General features: G+C 40.5%; 1 protein-coding gene across 4 annotated transcripts in view; it reads left to right on the top strand.

The window, feature by feature from the left end:
* Nucleotides 1-20,281, top strand: part of CELSR1 (cadherin EGF LAG seven-pass G-type receptor 1) — a 276,729-nt gene that overhangs the window by 161,254 nt on the left and 95,194 nt on the right. For all 4 annotated transcript variants that reach the window (XM_019487425.2, XM_059725889.1, XM_019487426.2 and 1 more), the window contains exons 4-5: nucleotides 1,996-2,111; nucleotides 7,605-7,693. In XM_019487425.2, coding sequence (XP_019342970.2) covers nucleotides 1,996-2,111; nucleotides 7,605-7,693 — 205 coding nt within the window. The remainder of the gene's footprint in view (nucleotides 1-1,995; nucleotides 2,112-7,604; nucleotides 7,694-20,281) is intronic.

Genomic DNA, 20,281 nt, shown 5'->3' with positions numbered 1-20,281 from the left:
TGAAAGTGGCTTATGTGCACTGAACTTCTGTTCTGTTACAGGTTAAAAACCAGTTTCGATTCACTTAAACTGGTTTATGTCCCCAGCCAAAGAGGCAAGTGCTGCCTCCCCCCAACCTTTCTACAGCTGCTCCTTTGGCGATTTGCATGCCAGAAGTTGGAGCCACATGCACCTGCAGCCCCTCCTGCTGGGCCCAGGAGCATGGGAACAACACGGTAAAAGTGCAGTCCTACATCTGCTCATCCACAAGCCCACCTGCATAAAGCAGTGTGTGTTTCTGGAAGCACAGAGGTGGCCAAGGCTTCTGGGAGGTGGGAAACAGCTGCAGCAACTGCTTGTCTGAGGTACACTGAGGCACCTGGACAGGAGAAAAAGTGATTCCTTTGCTTCTGGCATAGGGGCTGGGCACTTCCACAGCCTTTAGAGGGTATCACAGCACTAAGGGCCATGGCACCCTGCTTGAGATTCACTGGTCTAAAAGGTTCTACACTTTCTGCTAACTCAGCTAACTACATCTTTCTCTAGATCATATTTAGTGTCTTGGATGATGTAATATCTGGTCTTGTAGATTTGAGAGGTAACTTTTTATATTGGTTATTTCTTTGGTGTTTATTCTCCTTCAACACAGGTGGGGAAACTACTTGAGGATAATCAAGAATTAGAAGTTTGGCTAGACAAAGGATTTGCTGTTTCATATTTTGTGATTTAGGAGCATTCCTGTAATCCCACAGTGTCTAACATCCCTCAGCCTTAGATTCCCCCCAGAGCGCAACGGGGGGTGGTGGTGGTGGGGGGGGGGGCGTTGTCTAGCTCATCCTCGTAACTAAAAACGGATTTTAAAAATAACCCATATGTTCACTGACTATGTTGCAAGTTAACGAGCATTCTCAGTGTTTGGAGCCTATAGGATATACACACACCATATGTTCTCACTAAGGGCAGATGCCATAGTGTTTCCAAGGAAAGGAAAGATAATTTAAAATCTCATGCTTATTTACCATAAACCCTCTTTGTCTGTGCTAAGCTTTGTTCTTCTGTTTTGGGACACTTACCAGCAATGTCCTGCTCTTGCCACCACTATACATGCATTTTATCTATCTTGCCTCTCTTCAACAGTTCCTTCATTCACTCTTACGCAAAGGGATGTCATCAACTGGAAATTGTTTAGAATAAGTTATTTAAGGTGATTTATAAATTACATGTCCTGAGTTTACAAACAAAACAATAAGAGTCCTTCCCTAAAAAAAAAATGTAGAAATTCCTTTTCCTCACCTGCTGAAATATATCCAGCAAAGGACATTTTGTGACCCCCAAACCAGCAACACTAAATTGCCTGTATATCAGACAAGAAATGCAAATGATCATCAATGAAACAGTGAAACTGAATGCAGGAAATGAAAACAGACTGAAATATTTATTTCACATTAACACTCTCATTCAGCTAATTAATCATTTTGGCCTTACAGGAAAGCATATGTCTGTTTTTAACCTCTTTTTTTCTTTACAGATGTTTTGTTAGAGCTGGTAGAATTGTTAATAAAAAATACAGGTTGTTTTCCAAAACATTTTGAAAACATTTCACAGGATTGTGTTGATTTTGAGAAAATGTTTTATATAAAATGTCAAAATTAATTATTTTGATGTTATTCTCAGGCTAATGTTAAAATGTTTGCATTAAAATTTAATAATTTTGATTCATTTAGCTTTTATTTTTCTGCTGTTTTAAAATATGAATTTTAATATTACATTAAGTGTTTTTCTTCATGCATACATTATAAAATTATCAAAATGAGAGGCCTTAAATCATTTTTAGTATTCTTTCCTGGGAAATTTCCAAAATTTAAGTTAGTTTTAAAAGTATCATGCAGTTACAGTACAGCTTTATATCATGAGATCAGGTGACTGATTTGGCATCATTTTTCAGAGTGATTTGATTGTACATTCTTCACTCTATAGTCATTGCATGAAAAATTTGTGTTCATCTGTGTGTCATAGGTTTGCAACCAGAGAAAGAAATGCTCTACTTCTTTACAATGGCCGTTTTAATGAAAAGCATGACTTTATTGCCCTGGAGATCATTGAAGAGCAAATCCAACTAACATTCTCTGCAGGTAAGGTGTTCCTTGACTATGTAGTCTGACATTTCTAAAGTTGTGAAGAGAATTACTTGTATTTTAAACCTATTTAAAGACTATGAAGTTTCTTTATTTCTTCATCAATTATTTTTACTACTGATGGATATTGTACTTCTGCATAGTTTTAATAATTTAACCAGATTTAATAATTTAGCTTTAATTTCTTGCATTCTTTAGCTTTTTATATTATGGTTTGGTATCCACAGCTTTTCAATCATTGACCAATAACAACATGGGACACTTATCAAATCATTTTAATTTGCCACTGAAGACCAGACCCAAATCTCATCAAAATCAACTGAAAAACCTCCCTTGGTTTCAGTAGGAATAGATTGAGGCCCAAAAAAGTAAGACATTTTATCAGTCCCTTACTCCTTCGAGGTGAGCAAGAGAAAGGAGAATGCAGTCTTTTCAGGTTTATCAATAATTTAACATTTCTGTTACATGACTAAGTGGAAAGAAAGATTAAACAGCACTATGAACTTGAGAAGAGAACTTGAATGCTTCCAGTGTTACTAAATGTCAAGGAGCTGCTTGATACTTCTAATGTAAAGAAATATATTTTGGGAGAGGTGCTTTTTGGCAGGAACTATTTACCATAATAATTAAAGCTTGCCAAGTATTCGGGCATTTATAGGTAGGGTGCATCATTCTTTCATGTTAATAAATGTTCATCTGCCATTGTTAATGTAACTAATAATTCTTATAAATAGAGAGGATATTAGAATTCAGGTCCAACATAGTAACTATCTTGACAAAATGTGCAAAGAAACTAACAAGATGTTTCAGCTGCAACATTCTTTGTTATGGTAGTGGCACTCACTTTCATAGATAAGGAGCATAACAGTTATAAACCCAGTGAGTTTATAACTCTACAACAAAAGATTTAACAGCAGGCTGACAGCTGGCCTTGTAACCCATACTCACTTAAATAAGTGTTACCCTTATCTTTTTGTGATTAAATATTTTCATTGATTTTTATTTTTTTTAACTATGTGCCAGCAAAGCAATGTGGTATATGCTATGCATGTTATCCTAAAATAATACATCAAAGAGAGGAAAAAGTAACAGTGAGTCAGGGGAAAAGGATGGCCCTTTATTTTCCACTCAGTAAAACTCCTGTCAATAGAATTCATTCATGCATTTTATAGCACCTCCACATGGCAGCAGCTAGTACTCCTCTAAGCAATAGGAAGAACCAAACTGAACATTCACTGCTAGGGATGGCTGGAAAACAAGGAACTAATTTTACAAACATTTTAAGGTTTAGGCATTTGGTTTAATTGTATATTGAGGAAAAAAACGAGACCTTGGGAAAATATTTTGTAAAAATAGTGGGGGAAGACAAAGAGGGCAAGTAGAGAAGCAGAGGGTATCCAGAAGAGCAAACAGATCAGGAATTCAGGGATTTACCTAGGAATTGGAAGGCCCAGGTTCAAGTTCCTGTTTTGTGTCATTTTGGAGCAGGAGGCAAGAGACAAAGTTCTGAGTTGCCGACTGTATCTTATATTCTGAGGTGGATCTCTATCTCCGCACTTGATCAGAAATTCATTCCTAGATCTGATAAACTTTCCTGATGAAAGTTTCCTCAAAATGTATGTGTTTCCACAAAAAGTTTCAGTTTCAACATGTGGACATTTTCTGTTGAAAAAAGGATTTGTTGAAAAATGCCTAACCATCTGTCTTCATTGACACAATGGAAAATAAAACAGGCAATACATTGTTTATGGCCTGATTCAAAGCCCATTGAGGTAACTGAGAATTTTCACTGACTTGAAGAGGCTTCAGCTCAAGTTCTTAGTCAATATCTCACATCGCCATACTAGCTGATGAATAAGTTTAATACATTTGCCTGGAAGGAATTATTTTTAGCTTTTTTAAATCCAGCAGGACAGGTGACTAGTGGTTGATACAATGGTTTGATGATGATTTCCATCTGGGTAGTGAGGAATAAATGGCACTGGCTGTTTCCCTCAAGCAATTTCTTTGTTAAGATAAAGAAAAGAAATAGGAACAATGATCGTGCAAGTGCTATGTTGAATGTGTGATGTTCTAAAACTATAGTCTGAAGAGTGCTACAATAGGTATTAGATGGGCAAATGTTTTTGCATATATTTGTATGTGGGTATATGAACATATACATGCAAATATAATCAGTAGCATAACATGGAGGGGGTGAGCAGGGCCTGAGCCCAGTGCTGTCTAGGGAGTGGTATCAGAAGGACAGGGAGGGCACGCCTTGCCTCACCTTCCCTCCCTCACTGTGCCTACCCTTTCCAACTATGGCTTTAGTGGCAAAAAGTAGCATGAAAACTCCCCCCACCCCCCCTCCCCCCAAGCAGCAGCCAGCCAGCCCTACTCCTCCTTAGAGAACTATAGGCCAGGTACAGACATTACACTTTTACTGGTATAAGTGATCAGAAACCGGTCTATACCCATAACAGAAAAGAAGTTCAGCGTGCACAATCTGAGATGTAAAAATGGTGGAACCTGTGCGGGCCGGGAGCGGTCCGAGGCCCTCGGGGGTTTTTTCGCACGGCGGGCTATGGCCAGCAGCCCGGACACGCCGGGTCAGGGAAAGCAGGCGGCATGCTAGAATTAGGCACGGACGCTTAGCAGTTGATTTAAGATTATTTTACTTACACTGAAGATGGTCGCAGTGCAGGCAGGAAAACTTGCTTGAGTTGCAGCTACAGATAGAAAAGAAGAGAGGTGGACTAGAGTTCCTTCCCGTGAACCTTCTAGCCCATCCGGTTGAAGGCTCTAAACCACGAGCCTGTCATGTCAACCAAAGAAAGTAACTCGAAGCAAAGAGCTCTGAATACACTCACACGAAGTTTGCTAGGCTCCGTGGAACTTGCGCGCAGGGAAGGGTACGTCGAGGGATCAGGTGGCGACGGGGAGAGGCTAGAGGCTGATCAGACCCCTATAGCCAGCTCTAAGGTACACGTGCTGGGTCCGATACGCTCCGCAGCGCACCTAGAGTTCTCCTCAAGATGTTTACGGAGTCCCCCCTTGCAGGGTTCTCCTCCGGAGATCTCCAACTTGGGCGGAAACCGCTCAAGCCTCTTATACGGCTAGCAAACCAATCGCTAGCCGCCACGTGGGAATAATTTAGAACTGGCCAGTAGTGGGACACAAATTTGCATGCGAATGGCGGGAACTCCTTGCATCGTACATTTCTCTTTTGCAACCTAGAAATGCACCCTGCAAAGAAAGCTACAAGTGGCAGGAAATAATTTAGCAGTGCCGAAGCACACACAAACAAAAATCACACCCTTGGGTTGTGACAGAACCCAGTCTAAGATTTGCCCCCTGTCCCACCAAAGGGTGAATGTGCATTCTGTTTGCTACCAATCTAAACTATGCCACTTATAGAAAACTGCATAACTTAGTTCTGCTGTGGGCTTTTTGAATGTCTGTACCTAGCCAGAATTCCCAGAATGCGTTGTACTGCATGACACACACTGCCCAAACTGTTGCTTGCTGCTGCTTCTACACGCTGCCTCCTGCTGAAGCCCAAGTTATGGGGTATGTAGAGGTGGAAGAATTAGAGAGGACAGTCCCAGACACATTATTACCATGTTATACCTCTGCATATATTTTCTAAATAAAATAATCTTGTTATTTTATATTTTTCTTTTCTAAAAAGGATATTATCAGGTTGCATTTATCTCCAATTTGATTTTATTAAAAAAAAATATACAAAACATAAAATCAGTGAAATGGACTCTATCTCCACTGGAGTCTGTGTGCTCCTTAGCCATGAAAATCAGGTCTATAATTTTCACTGGTTAAATCCAGTGCACCTGTGTCTATGTATCCTGATATATTTTAGAGAGGGTTGTGCCCTTTGTATCTAAAGGCTTCTAAGTTTTGCTACTTCATTATTATCTACAAAACTCAAAAACAGGTTTTAAGGCAGACTTTCTTAATTGATGATTGTTATGAAATAATGCATGATAGCTTGAGTGGGTATTTTTTTTTGTTTTATTTATTCTATATTCCCTGTCCTTTGCCTGCCTCAACATGATTCAGATTGTTAAGACAACACCTTGAAGATAAATTACATTAGGCTAAATTCTGCTGTTACTTGTACTCATGTAAATGTAGAGACTGTTTAAATGAATGAAATAAAGTTTGAATTTGTACTAGTGCAACTAACTGAATTTCCTCTGAATATTTGGAGATGCTCTTTTATTTAAAAGAAGAATGGTTAATGTTTTAGAGTTATGGATGAAAACTAATGTGGTAATGCAAGTTTTGGACATGTTAGCTGTCAAGTTTCCCTGTAGAGTAACATGTCATAACAATGTTAGTAGGTAACAAAACAAAATTATTAGGGATCAATGGAGCTTCACGGAGTGGAGACATGTATTTTTAACATATTTTTGTTTCAGTGAAAGAGATCCCTTTCAGAGGATGTAGACTGGATTCAAAACTAAGCTATATTGTTTAAATAAACAAAGTGTAAAGATCTGGCATTAAGAAATAGTTATGGACACGGAGGATAATAGTGGAGGGTTAGTGGCAAGTAGAGAGGAGAATGTGATCTTTATGTGCAACATGTGATTGTGTGAGTTTTGTTAACTTATGGGAGAGGAGTCTTTTCTGTGATGTATTATATAGACAGTTATTTTAACGTTCTTTCTTCTCGTCTTTCACTGGAATAGGAACTTTTCTCCAAGTGTTTAAAAGGGTAGGAGGGGAGATCCTTTTCAGTCTGCCAGGCACATGTGTACTTTTGCTGTAGATGTTTGTCTTGTTATTACTTTGGTGCAGCACAAGTAGTCACCGTGCTGGTTGTTCTGGTTTGCATACCTGCTTAAAACCTTTTACTTGTTCAAATCCAACATACAGAAAACCCCCTGAATTTTAAATTATGAAAAGCTGCCAAACACATTCTCTAATCACAAGGTTATAAATTATATAAATACACAGAATATTTTTTTTAATACTGTGTTTACTATTAGTGTCAGATTTCAGATTCTTAGCTTCATCTAGAAATAATTTCCTGTCATGTACCACTGTGCTTTAGTCAGCATAATACTCCACAAACCAGAAATCAGTTTTGTGAATGAAAGAAAAAGCAGCAATATTTATATAAACCTTCTCAGTTGGCAGCTTCTTCAGTTTCTCTATTTGTCTTACACACATGCTGCTGTAGAATATAAAGATGTATTACCAAAATCACTTTCATATTTATGTACTCAACATTCCAGTAGAATGTAACAAAATTGAGGGTACTCAGGCTCTCACAGAATCAAACTCTAAATGCTTGCATATTATATTAACATGTGTGTATCCTGAATTATACCTGGGTGTCTTTGGGGGATTGTGATCTATTGTGTTCAAAGCAGAACTTGTTTTGTATTCATGTTTTGAATGTTGCAGAGTATAACAATAAATGACAGTATGAAATTGAGTATTTTTTTTCATTCTCTTAAAATATTTTAACTAACATTTCAGGTGAGACCTCTACCACAGTTTCACCGTTTGTCCCAGGAGGAGTCAGTGATGGACAGTGGCACTCTGTTCAGGTGCAATACTACAACAAGGTAAGACTGAGCGCTTCAGTGATGCTGTCTATAAAACACTAAAGGCAATGAACCAGATCCTTAGTTGGCTTACTCTTAGGATACTTTCAGTAATTCTGATGGAGTGACACCAGTTTACACCAGCTGAGGATCTGGTGTAGTGTACATAGCTAATCTTCATATATTGAAAACTGTTGTAGTCTTCCTTGGATGACTGGATATCTGAGGCTAGTACCTTATAGAAGTCTCACTGGTGAGAGAGACATTTCCCAGCTGCTTTTTCACTTTTGAGGTTGTTCATATGGCAGGGAGGAAGATGATTGGTTTTTGCTGCCACAGCTTCTTTACCAGTGTATTTTCTCTGTGAGGAACCTCTGTCAAGGTCTTTTGATTGCCTTTTGTTTTATTACCATTTTCTGACAATAATATGAATTACAGTGTTTAAACAGCCAGCACCACATATTGTATATATATTCTATAGACATTTAGAATCATCTCAAAAACTCCATACACTATAAGCAGAATAAATTGGTGTAAACTTTTGTTACTGAAAAGTTTAGTTGTGACATGTGGTAATTTTCAGTAATCAGGAGTGATCCAACTAAATCATTTTTATTAGCTTTGTGAAAAAAATAAAAGTATGAACAATAAGATATAATGGAGAAAAGATTATTCCATGCACTCAACTGCACTTGCAATGACACTAATTAAACAAAGGATGTTGGGACTCCAGTGTGCTCTGCAGGTTTCTTATAAGAAAGGTAAAATGCTATTTGATAACTAGGTAAGAGCCCAAGTTATTTCTGTCAGGTTCTTGAGGTTAAATACCAGCACATCATTTAGATGCAGATTTCAGAGCACGTGTATCCAACAAAATTAAATAATTCATTTAGTTATTGAAAAGTGGGTCTTCTAAGTCTGACATGATGGCATTATAAAGGATTAAATAAGGAAATAGAGGAGTATTGTTAGCTGCATTAGAAAAGAAAGAAGATACTTATGTAAGAAGATAAATAGAAGATGATAGATTAATGTAACCAGCAGGTTCTTTTTTCCTTCAGTTCTTTGTCCTTTCATCACAATTTGTGAGATATTTTGAGTGAAAGGATTAGAATTTTCATCAGGCTTCTTGATACTGTCTCCTTGCCTAAATATATTGAATGGAGGAAATAAATTAATTTTCACGTATAGTTTTATTCTTCTATTATGTATGTTCTTTTTTACCGCACTATGGAGAAACAAAAGTATAACTTGGTGTATGTGTGGCCCATGGCATGATAAGAATCTTTTTTGTAATCTGTGATACACTGTATTTTCATGTGCTTTTTTCAGTAAATTGCTATACAAAAAATGATAAACACTTCACTTCTTTTATGGTGACATTTTCCTCTTCATGGGCCAATAAAGCATATGAAAAGAACATACATCAACTCATGTCTCAGTTGTACGGAGTGATCAGTAGTTTAGAATTCTGAAGTGTGCCAAAAAGATAAGGCACTGAGACAGCTCCAGGATATTCTTTAAAAGGCAAAGAAAGCCTATATAGAGTTTAAAAACAAGCCTTTGCCTCATTTTCAAAATTCATTTTTGTTTAATAAAGTGATAGTACAGCTATTTTGCTGTTCTAACAAATTATTTTGACAGTTTTTAAAACATAAGCAATGTTTAGTTTTTTAGCTTTGACTTTAGGACCTGTCACTCCAAACTGGAATGGAAAAAACCCACTGGAGAATGGCCCTGGATGCTGGATGTTAAGGCACTCCCTCTTCTCTTCCCAACAGTAGGTCAGAGACTCACTGGAAAGGAAGAACCATTCTGCAATGCCAGGGAGAGTTAGTGCACATCTATACATGAAGTTAACTGTGCAGTAGCCTAATTCTACTGTGCAGTACTGTGCAGGGCAGAAACAGTGCTAATAAACCACTGCACAGTAGTGTTAGGCTACTGCGCAGTTAGCATCACTAAAAAGCTGTGCACCAGCGCTACTGCACAGTAGCGCCAGTTACTGCGCATTTATTTAGTTCCTGGTTATACAATTACTAAACTTAATGCTCAGTAACTATGGTGCATTAATGAATGTGTAGACGCACCTCTAGAGTGCTCAGCATGCACTGCGAGGTTCAGTAACTGGCTTTTCAGGCTCCCTTGAGATGCGTCCCTTGCTTAACTATCTTCTTTGGAGGAGATTATTACAGATACTTACTTTCTGCCTTTCCAATGTCTTTCTGGTTCTTTCTCATTCTGCCTCACAGTTTGCTCCAGGACTTTAGGAGAAAGGGATTCACAGAGGTTTAGCTGTGCTCTTTATTGTTGTATCCTTCCACCTAAGTTTCCTGTTCAAAATGCACCTAATCATACTTGAGGCAGATATGAGGTCACAGCCCCACCAACTTTCCCTTTCATTTCATGGCCTTTTTTGCAGTAAGAGAAGTTTTTTCAGGCCACTACTTCTGGCAGGGCTGATTATATACACATTTATAAGCATGATTAGCGCTTGTGTCTGCACAAAATAAGAGAAATGAGAGCCTTATGCTTGTAAAATAGTTCTAAAATATATATTCATATCTGCATTTTTTTTTGTGAACAGGTTATTGGGATTGATCATGCTAGGTCTCTCCTTCGTATATATAAATCATTGGCTTAATGGTAGGATATTTATTCTTGCTAACATTGTTGTGGAGGCTGCGGATAATCATTCCCTTTCTTCAGCCAGCTTCCTGACATAGAAACTCAATGCCCTATTACCATTCATAATTGATATCTCAAATAGGCTTACCAGGCATCAAAACATAGGATTTGATTCATCACTGTATTACTCCAGTGTTATGCAGCATAACTTGGCTGTAAACAGACATACCTTTTAACTGCTTTAAAAGAGAAAGGGTTGTTGCTACTTGGGAGTATGCATCAGTTGTTATAAGTGTTAGGTCTGCAAACTCCTGTAGTGGCACAGTAGAGCTAAAGTGATGTAATTTTAACCCCCCAAAAAACAGGTTTAAAGCTGCAATGTTTTTGCTGCACTTGCATCACTATAAGAGCAGGCAGACAACTTATATGGGCGTTGTTTGTTATGTCTGCGTGTATATAGCCTCAGGGACTTTGAACTGGCATAGAACTGGAGTAGCCTGGTGATATATTTTGCATTCAATGGGGCATCACTGTAGTGTTTGGCGCACCACTTTAGCTCTCCCCCAACCTCCTGTCCATCTCCAATTCCTGCCGCAGGTGTAGGGAGGAAGAGACTTGGCTCCTCCCAAGGACGAAGGATGGGGCAGAGCAGCTATAAGGGGGTTGGTGTGGCTCCCCGGGATCTCTCCAGCTTGGTGACAGCCAGACATGTGCACCTGGTTTAGAGCAGGGGTAATATTCTGACTGCTGGAGAGTGGCACCATGGTGTTACCTGCCATGGTTTAGGTTCTCTCCAGCTATACCTGTTGCTGCTGAACAGGTGTGAGCATAGGTGCAGCTAGGGGGTGGACTCCCACTCTACCAGGGGTCAGCAGCATTTTTGGGCAAAGTGCCAAAAAGACCCACAACCTCGATTTGTAAGATGTTGGCATGCCATGGGTGGACAGCAGAGGAGCTGCGAGGGGCCCTATCCTTGTTGTGGCAGTACAGCCTTGGCCCCTTCCACAAGGTGTGTGAGCCAAGCAAAATGCCTTTGTGTGCCATGCTCTGGCATGCATGCCAGGGATTGCCTACCCCTGCCCTGTACTGATTTCAGCATTGCCTATAGCAGGGGTTGTCAACTGGGGGTATGTGTACCCCTGAGAGTACTTGGGAAGGCCCCCAGGTGTACATGGTGGCGGCACGGAAAAGCAGGGGTACTTGGGAAGCACCACCGCCACATACTTGTTCAGTGACTGGCTGCTGGGGGACCCCCCAACCTGCTCCATGTCCAGAAGGGGGTAGCACCAGGAGGAGTACCCACCAGAAGGGGTACTCTCCTTAAAAAAAGGTTGAAAAATCCTGGCCTATAGCATGGACTCCCTGGTGGCTGCCAGTCTGCTGCCTGCGACTCATGCTCTGCTCATCACGTCCCTCCTGGATGTGCTACTGCCTGTACCCCAGCTTCAGCAGCTGGTGGTATCCACACCTGCCCCCACATCGCAGCTTCAACGTGGGGAGCCAAAGCTGTGGCACATAATGCCACTACTACTGCTGTTCTGTGGGGGTCAGCATGGTATTTCCTCTCACTCCTATCTTGCTCTGCCTGGAGTACAAAACCCACAAGATCTGAGTGAGGGAGAAAAGGTCAGTGGGGACACATGGGGGGAAGGGGCAGCACCCTGTTTTCTCATTCATTTCCCCTCTCTCTCGTGTGGGGCATCCCAGGGAGGCTTAGTCTGGGGTTCTGCCCAGGCCTGGGGCAAGGAGCTCAGAGCCCCCTTCAGCAGGCTGCTTTCCCCTATCAGCAAAGAGCAGCACAGCTTGGACCTCCCTTTTCAAAATCCTAGATTCGTCCATGGAAACTGTTACCTTCTTATTCTGGTAAATCAAGTTTTCACATTTTCAGCAATTAATTAAAAAGTCAGCAAGGGTGGGCTGTGGGAACCACATACAAATGTCAGTAATGTGCTGTAATATCTAGAAAATAATGCAAACTGTGGCAAATGCCCTCAGCGTTTTCCAGCACACAGAGAGTGAGCGACAGTGCAGCATGCTCCCAGACAGCTACTCTTGCCAGTTGGTGATGGTGGCAAGATAGAGCTATCGCCCTCTTGTCTGTCCCCCTTCAGTTTCTCTTATGTAACTGAGAAAAAGTTTTAGTCATTTGCTTCTGCTGCTGTTTAATTCTAAGGCAGTTCTTTGGCAGGCTTATGTTTGAACAGAGTTTGAATGATAAATCCCTCTGAGGATTTTGCTAAGGCAGAGATAATGTAGAGATTTGAGTTATGCCAAGGTAAATGGGACGTTCTGTCTAAACTTGATCTAACTTAGACATGTTTAAATAACAGAGTGTCTAAAACGTATGGCTTCCCTTCAATTACACATAGCGCAGCTTTAAAGGGGAAGAGGATGACACCATACTCTCTGTTCCTAGAACAGTATTCATGCTTCAGCCTTGCACCATTTACAAGCTTCCATGTTTTCTCCATCCACACTTCTGGAGCTTTCATCTAGCATCTCATCACCCAGCATCTTAACTGTTGTGCAGTCTCCTATTATCTGGCTTCTCTGCTGCCCACATACCCAGCTGCAGCTGCAGCCTAGAACACAGCTGCTCCTGGTAAGATGGTCTTTGCCTGTCATTTTCACCAGAAGTTTTTCCTTATTGCATCACTCCTCTGACTCCTCTTCACTGAGTCATTCAAGTTTCTTTTCCTAGTATTTTAAGAATCATGCCAGCTTTGTCCTGCCCTACTAATTTGCCCTTGTCTATTACTGAATTCTCTCCCCTGTCTGCTTTGCTAACAATGACTGCTTCCAACTGCTACGTACTTCTCTTGCAAGCCTATTTGCTCTTTCTTCAATGCTAGTTCTTGCACAGGAAGCTTGCTGCCTGAGCTGCTCCATATATCCTATACTTTGTCCTCTTTCAAACCTCTCCTCCCATCTGTGCCAGGCTGCCTGTGAGAAACATTGAACTGATAATAGCTAACTAGATGACTAGTGGGGACTTCTGTTATCTACAGAATGCTTGTATCTATATCCTATCATTTAAAAAAAAATTTAAAACTGTTTATTGTAAATCTGCCCCATCTGCTTATTTTCCTTCCATTTCCCCTGTGTCCCACAAGCACTCCCACCCTCACCCATCCATTTGTCAACCTTTCAAACAGTTACCTCCAGGCCTTCCTCCACACATCCCCCATCATTAACCTTCCTGAATTGATGCCTAACGTCCCAACCACTCCGTTCTGAGAGTCCTTCTAAAACTCACTCTACAGCCCATAAGGATCTCAAGGCGAAGACAGAAGTGCAGCTTCCTGGTCTAACTCATGGTGCTTTACAAAAAGCACCATGAGTTAGACTAATTCATCCAACCCAGCAGACGTTAGCTGTTGGGTCAGGAAGGTTGGGGGTCAAGCTCCAATTTGGAGCTGATCCAGGGAGAGAGGCTGCATCTCTGAAGCTTCTTCCCCTAGTTCCACTCCCCATCTTCTGGCCCCCTTGCTGTCTCAGGATGGAAGGGGGACAAGGCAGGGGAGGGAGGTCCATTCTGGGGTTGCTTCACACCAGTGGGGAGGGGAGGCTCCAATCTACCCCCCCTTATCCTTCAGTGCTGGCTGAGCAACCCCCAAAACAAGCTCCCTCCTCTCCCTTCCCTCCCCCACTTTCTAAAAACAGCACTGGGAGCAGGGCTGGGCTGCATCAGCAGGTAGTCAACATTTATAATGTAAGCAATGAGCAGAAAATTGGATCTGATATGTTATTCAGCTAAACAACTTATGCACTTATCCAATATGAGAATAATTGGAGTACACTGCATTTCCAAATTTCTTTACATGAGAAAAAAATGGTAATTTGTCTATCACTGAAGCTTTCTCCTTTCTGCAAGAATTGATGGTATTTATGCCAAAGTTAAACTGAATGTGCATTTTAATTGGCATTGCCAAAGCTAATTTTGGAATAAAATTAATACATAAAATAGCTTTTCCTTTCTCACCCATTATATACAAGTTATTCTTATTTATGACTGATGCTTTCTTCTCCCAATGGCTACTCTGTACATTGCAGTATCGGACCCTTAATAAGGTGATGCGTAAATCAAATGGCTAATTGGGCAGTAGACTGATTTTCTGTAGCAATGTCATAGGCAAAGCAACAAGGAGACGTGATAATGGCATGACAGGGCAGTCATGTGACTCAGAAAGGGTGTGCAGATTGGTATCAAGACAGGCTCCAGTACGTGGGGAGAGTACTACTTCACCAGGCTGCAGACTATTTTAACTTTGTAGGGTGTTTGCATTTTATGCAAACTATCCAACAGATCTTATCTGCAAAACAGTAGCTTTAAACAAAGTTCAAGTGGGCTTTGACATTTGTAATGTAGGGAGTGACATTTTGTTAAGTGTTGCTGAAATTTAGATTCCATGAATGGCTGACTGGGGAGTGTGTAGGCTCTTATAGGGGGTTCAAAATTGCCTGGTAGTCCGTTGCAACTCCCAGCTGTTCTGAAACATGCCACTAGTGTTGATAGCTTTGAAATTTGTTAAGATTTAAGTTTGCAGCTAAACCAAGATGTTAATCTTTGATAAATGTAGACCAGATCCCCAAATTTTAATTTTTTTTAACAAGTTCAGAAATGGTTTGCTTAATAAGATTATTGGAAATCTTGATTAATCTTGGAAATCTTGTTTTGTGTTTGTTCTGTCATTAACTTGATTAAGATCATGTTACTGAAAAACTCTCTCTCCATCAGTTTCTTCACAACTTAGTGCACATAGATACTTCAAATACCTGGGCAAAACATCAATCCTTACCCCTTAAAATACACAAGATTCTCCATACTGTTTGGACAAGAGGTCCATCTAGCCCCGTATCATGTCTCCAACAGTGACAAGCATGGATGCTTTTGAGTCGGGGCATCAAGCATATGGCTTATGGCCTGCATACAGCCCACAGGGCTCCTAGAGGGGTCAGAAATTCAGAGGTGGAGTGAGCAAGGATGGGACCCACTACTGAAATCTGGGGTATGGAGCCATGGTGGGAATGTATGTGGGTAGCAGATGGGGACAGGCAAGTGACAGCTGCATTGACTCCTGCAGCTCCCTGATGCTGCTTGCCCTGCCTCCAGACCCAAAGGCCACATGTTACCCCACAGTCTGAATCCATCCCCAAGGAGCTCTGTGGTCTGGTTCTGGCTTGTGGGGCTGGGTGAGTTGGACATCCCTGCTTTACAAAAACAGTGTAAGACATGGAGCAGGTATAGAGTGGTTTATCCCGTTATACCCCTCCAGTCATCGGCAAGAGGTTAAATCCAACTTTTGCATAGTATACTTATTTATCTGAAAATAGTAATGTGCAGCCAGTTACATTGTTCAGATCATTTAGTGGTAGCAATGTAGATAGCCAAAGCTTAAAGAGACAAAGCTCACCCTTTTTTGTGTTTGTTCTGTCATCTGCTCCTTTATGCATTATTCTTAACATTAGGTGAATGTTAGTCATTGATAACTTTGACATCACTCTTTTACAAAATGTGGGTCAGGTTAAACGAAAAGGTAAACACATTCTAAGATGTAGTGTGTATTGTAACCCTTCCCAATTCCTCCTCAATCCCTCTGACCACTGGGCAAGGGAATTCAACTTCATACTTGTGCAATTTACAGCGGTGTTCATTAGAAAATAAAAGAGCACCTCTTACCAGTTCTCTTGTTCAGTGTTTTGTTACAGACACTATCATGCATATTTATGAGAAAAGAACACATTAGCAAAGATGACTTTTATCAAAGGAGAGGAAGGAGTGATGCTTTATTTAAAATGCACACAATATCAAGTGATTTTTTTTCTCCCCTGGTATCTCTTACCAAATTTTTTGGTTTTAATTGAAATGCCTATAGTACATAAGCAGATATCTAAGTGGGAGTAGTGATGATTCTGAGTCAAATTTCCTGGAGAGCCAACACCATGGGAATGAACTAGAAGCGAAGAGCCAGCAAAGGTCAACCAGGGGTATTTTACAGCCATACTCTAGTTTCAGGTATAAATTTAGAGTCTTGTCAGCCACATGTCAGTTCATCTGCTAGCTATGCAGTAATAGATATTTACTAACTGTTTTGAGAGTACATTTTGAGATATTTACTAACTAAGTTTCTTGAAATTGCATCTTTTTCATTTCTTATTCAGTTGGCGAATATATGTAAAACATTTGTTATCTGAAGCATCCTGATCCCGCAGCCATTATTGTTGGAAGTTGTGTAGTTGAGTTTAAAGGTGACTGGCAGTGTAAGAAAAAACATTATTTAAAAATGTTTTATGCCATTGTTTTCATTTTTCTCTGAAGTAAAGAAGTTCTTAAAGTTTTGTTTGTTTGGTTTGCATATTTCTACAAGATGAACTCAGGTCTTGCTTGCTTGGTATCTGGAAGAATATTTGGGCATCAATTTAAGTGGTAGAATTATGATCTTGTAGAGAGACAAAGCATGTGAAACTCAGTTAATTGTGAAAGGTGATGTGTTTGCTTATCAGAGCTGAATGAAAAACAACTCCAAGAGATTTCAACACCTATTTAGACAACTGGTAAAGTAATTGTTTCTATCGTGGATGACAGAGAAGTTTTTTAGAGAACCAGTACCTACCTTATACAGATGAGTACATAGGCACTTGACTCTCTTGCCTGGTAGTTTTATGACACATACAGGACACCCTCGCTATTTTGTTTAAAACATCAGTAAACTTTTGCTTTCCCAGGACAGCGTCCCTAACGGGTTTATCAAAATGTACCACACTTTAAGTCTGAGCTGACCAGTGTGTTACCAAATATTTCTTCGGATTGGGTATCTTCTAGTTTTGTATAACTCTTCAAGTTTTCCTATCAGTAATTTCAATTCAGTTTGTAGAGTAGTCAGCCAAGGCAAACAAATTAATTTACAGATGAGAGAAGAGAGAGTCCCTGTTTTTGTGCATTTGTTTTTTGCTGAATGTGCCCCTACCAAATCTTCCTCACAACAGACGTGGTGCCCAGCTCACTTTAACAAAATGTACATTGTTAAAAGTATAAGAATTATTTATTTATTTTGGATGGAAAATGAAAGAAATGGGAAGATTCAGCCCCAGTAAACTAAAGGCTGGTGAAAAACAGAGATTGCAATCCATCAGAATCCATAGAGCGGACACAGTAATGGGCAGTAGCAGTGCGAGGTTCCCCCACTGCTTTGCTAATACGCCTCAACCCTAACTGGAGAGAGTAAACTGTAAGCATTCAGTCCTTAGGCCCCACTGAGTCTACCAACATGAGTGGCAGTGTGGTAGCTGTAGTGATGTTGATATATGCCTGTTAGGAATGAGACCAAAACTACCAGGACTTCTGATGGTAACACCTTTCTGTAATAATAATGTCAAGTAAAAAATCCACAATTTGTTGCACAGGCAAGGCCACAACTAATCACAGGCTACATTTGTCTTAGGAAGTTTTAATAAGCCAGATAATGGTTTATGTTTTTCACTTGTTGAAAACTTCAAAGGACTTTCCCAGTCTTTTAGTGTGGATGCAGTTTTGTTCAGAATTCAAGTTATGTCATCAAATTTATGTTAGTGCTTTTCCTGACTCATCACCTAAGGGTATAATTCATCATTTGGCAGAAGATAAAAATGTTTTAAGTATAGACATGTTCCTTAATTATAGAGGGCTCATACACACATAGTTATATGGCTTTACCAATGTGTTTATATGTTTATGCTGTCAGGGCTGCTTAAAAATGTTTCTGCCTGCTAGGCAGCGTCCTTTTTGTAACAGCTTAGTAGAGCACAAGACAATTTCACCTGCAGGCCAGGAATCCTGCACAGGGTAGAAAAACTTGAAGACTACCTGGACAGTGTGCACACAGTGCATATTACGGTAATTCTGTTGAGCCACAGGATGACTTGAGCAGCTCTGCAAATGAGTCATGGAATGACTCACAAGAGTAATGATAGCAAGATCAGGCTGCATGCCTGTGAGAAACTGTTCAGTCTTCCACTAATGGTTAAGGATACATTCACTGCAACTGCTCAGAGCTCAAGAAGTGCAAAAGCAACAGGTGTAAATGCTTCAGAAGAAATCTGGAATGTAATAGTTACTTGAGCCTCCAGGCTTCCAGTAAGAAGGTATTTAAGACAAACACCACACTGTTTGCAGTAATTGGGTCAAGGGTATCCTCTTACATTTACAGCGTGTAATAAGATGCCGTTCTTTTATCCCTTTATTTAATTCATTGAATTTCTTTAGGTAGCTGAGAGAGTTCCTAGTCCTTATTTTCAGATATTTGACCGTCTAATGAATGGCTGAAGTAAATCTTAATTGAACAACTAGTCTTTCATAGTGGTTGCAATTTATGAGGGTGCTACTGTTGTCAGTCCCCAGTGGTGTATAAGCATGGTGTTGTCATTAGTAAGAGCATCAGTTCTGTGCTTAAAACATGTTTTGACCGACTTCAGACACAGGCATCATTCTTGTTGGGCTGGCCTCTGAGTCTTTGTGCTGATATCATTTTGCTTAATCAGTTGACCCCAGAACTATAATGTATCTGTCTCTGCACTCCAGTGTTCGGGTATACTTGATCTTCTTCCTGCCAACTTGAGTGTAAGGTAACAGCCCATAATGGGAAGGAGGCAGAGATTATTCCTTTTTTTTCTTAGAAAATAAGGTGTGGCTTGCTGGAAAGGGGAGGATCTCTATTTGGGTTCCTTAGCACATACGTATGAAGATGGAGAAGTCAGTAGCAGGTTGGGAAGGAGCCCCTGAGGAAAGAAGTGCTCTTTGGCTCTTCCTAGCCCTGGGACAAAATAGGTAGATGGTTCCCAGAGCAGAGGACTTTTGCTCTTTGGCCCAAGGGATTAGCCAATATCTGGGGATTTACCTGGTTGTTTTCAGTGACAAGAAGTTAATGATGAGTTGGATATTTCTGCGGCACCACTATGCATAAGGCCGCTTACCATTTACTCTAGGTCTGTCTGTGACTATATTTATACTAGAAGATGACAGTCAAGCATAATATTTCTTCCCAGTGGCTAAATTTTCAAATTCAATACCTGCTGTACTTGGAAAAATATCTTACATTTTATTTTAATAGGAGCTCCCTTTCTCATTAAAGTCAACTGCACAAAAATTTCCATTGTAATACAAACAGGCCCCCTATGTGTTCATACTGGCCGTATCAGAGTCTTTTAACACTGTACTGTCTATGCATAAAATCCTATTCCATCCTTTAATAAATTATGTTTGAAACCGTTAGAATCAATTTGATGAATTATCTCATAGGCCACAATTGTCCTTAATTTAGATGTCATCAGTGACAGGTAATTTATGTCACTTGTATAAATTTTTATGCTGGGAATGACACCAAACTGTTGTTTCAGTTATGGTATGATGCCAACAGGACATCTAATTCTGAGTCCTAGTTCCCAAATGAGCCAAGTTATCATTATGTATTACCCAGAAGTCTGCAGAGGGTATTTGACAGAGGCCATCTGTGCCACGAGGCTGTATCCTTGAAGACATTGTACCACTGGTAAAGGAGCACAACTCCTTGTCTGGTGAACTCCCAGAGAGTTTACTGCATTACAGCTAGTTTGACTAGATATGCTCTAGAACTCCCAGTATGGGCCCTGTCGCCACCCTGGACAGCTCCTGAGCCCCTTGAAGTCTGTAGGCGACCAACTGCAGAGGATCTGAAACTAAGGCCATTTCCAGCTCCAGCAGTCTGGGGAAGGCTGACCTGGTGTTTACCACAGAGGCCATTAGCCCACACTCGGGGCTCCAAGGAGGAGGAACAGACCAAGGACTGGGAGGAAGAGGCAGAGGAATCAGCATCATCTAATCCAGGTGAGGATTCAGTTCACTATTACTGTTATGGTTATGGAGGGGAATGATACAAGGGGCCCATTGGTGTCTGCAAAGACAGTGTCTATAGTGGGAGATTTCTACTGGAGAGCCAGGTTGCGACCAGTTGTAGCAGTTAAACAAGC

The sequence above is a fragment of the Alligator mississippiensis genome, chromosome 4 (assembly GCF_030867095.1).
Source record: "Alligator mississippiensis isolate rAllMis1 chromosome 4, rAllMis1, whole genome shotgun sequence".
Lineage (NCBI taxonomy): Eukaryota > Metazoa > Chordata > Crocodylia > Alligatoridae > Alligator > Alligator mississippiensis.
Note: the sequence above shows the minus strand (reverse complement) of the source record. Positions and strands in the feature narration are given on the sequence as shown.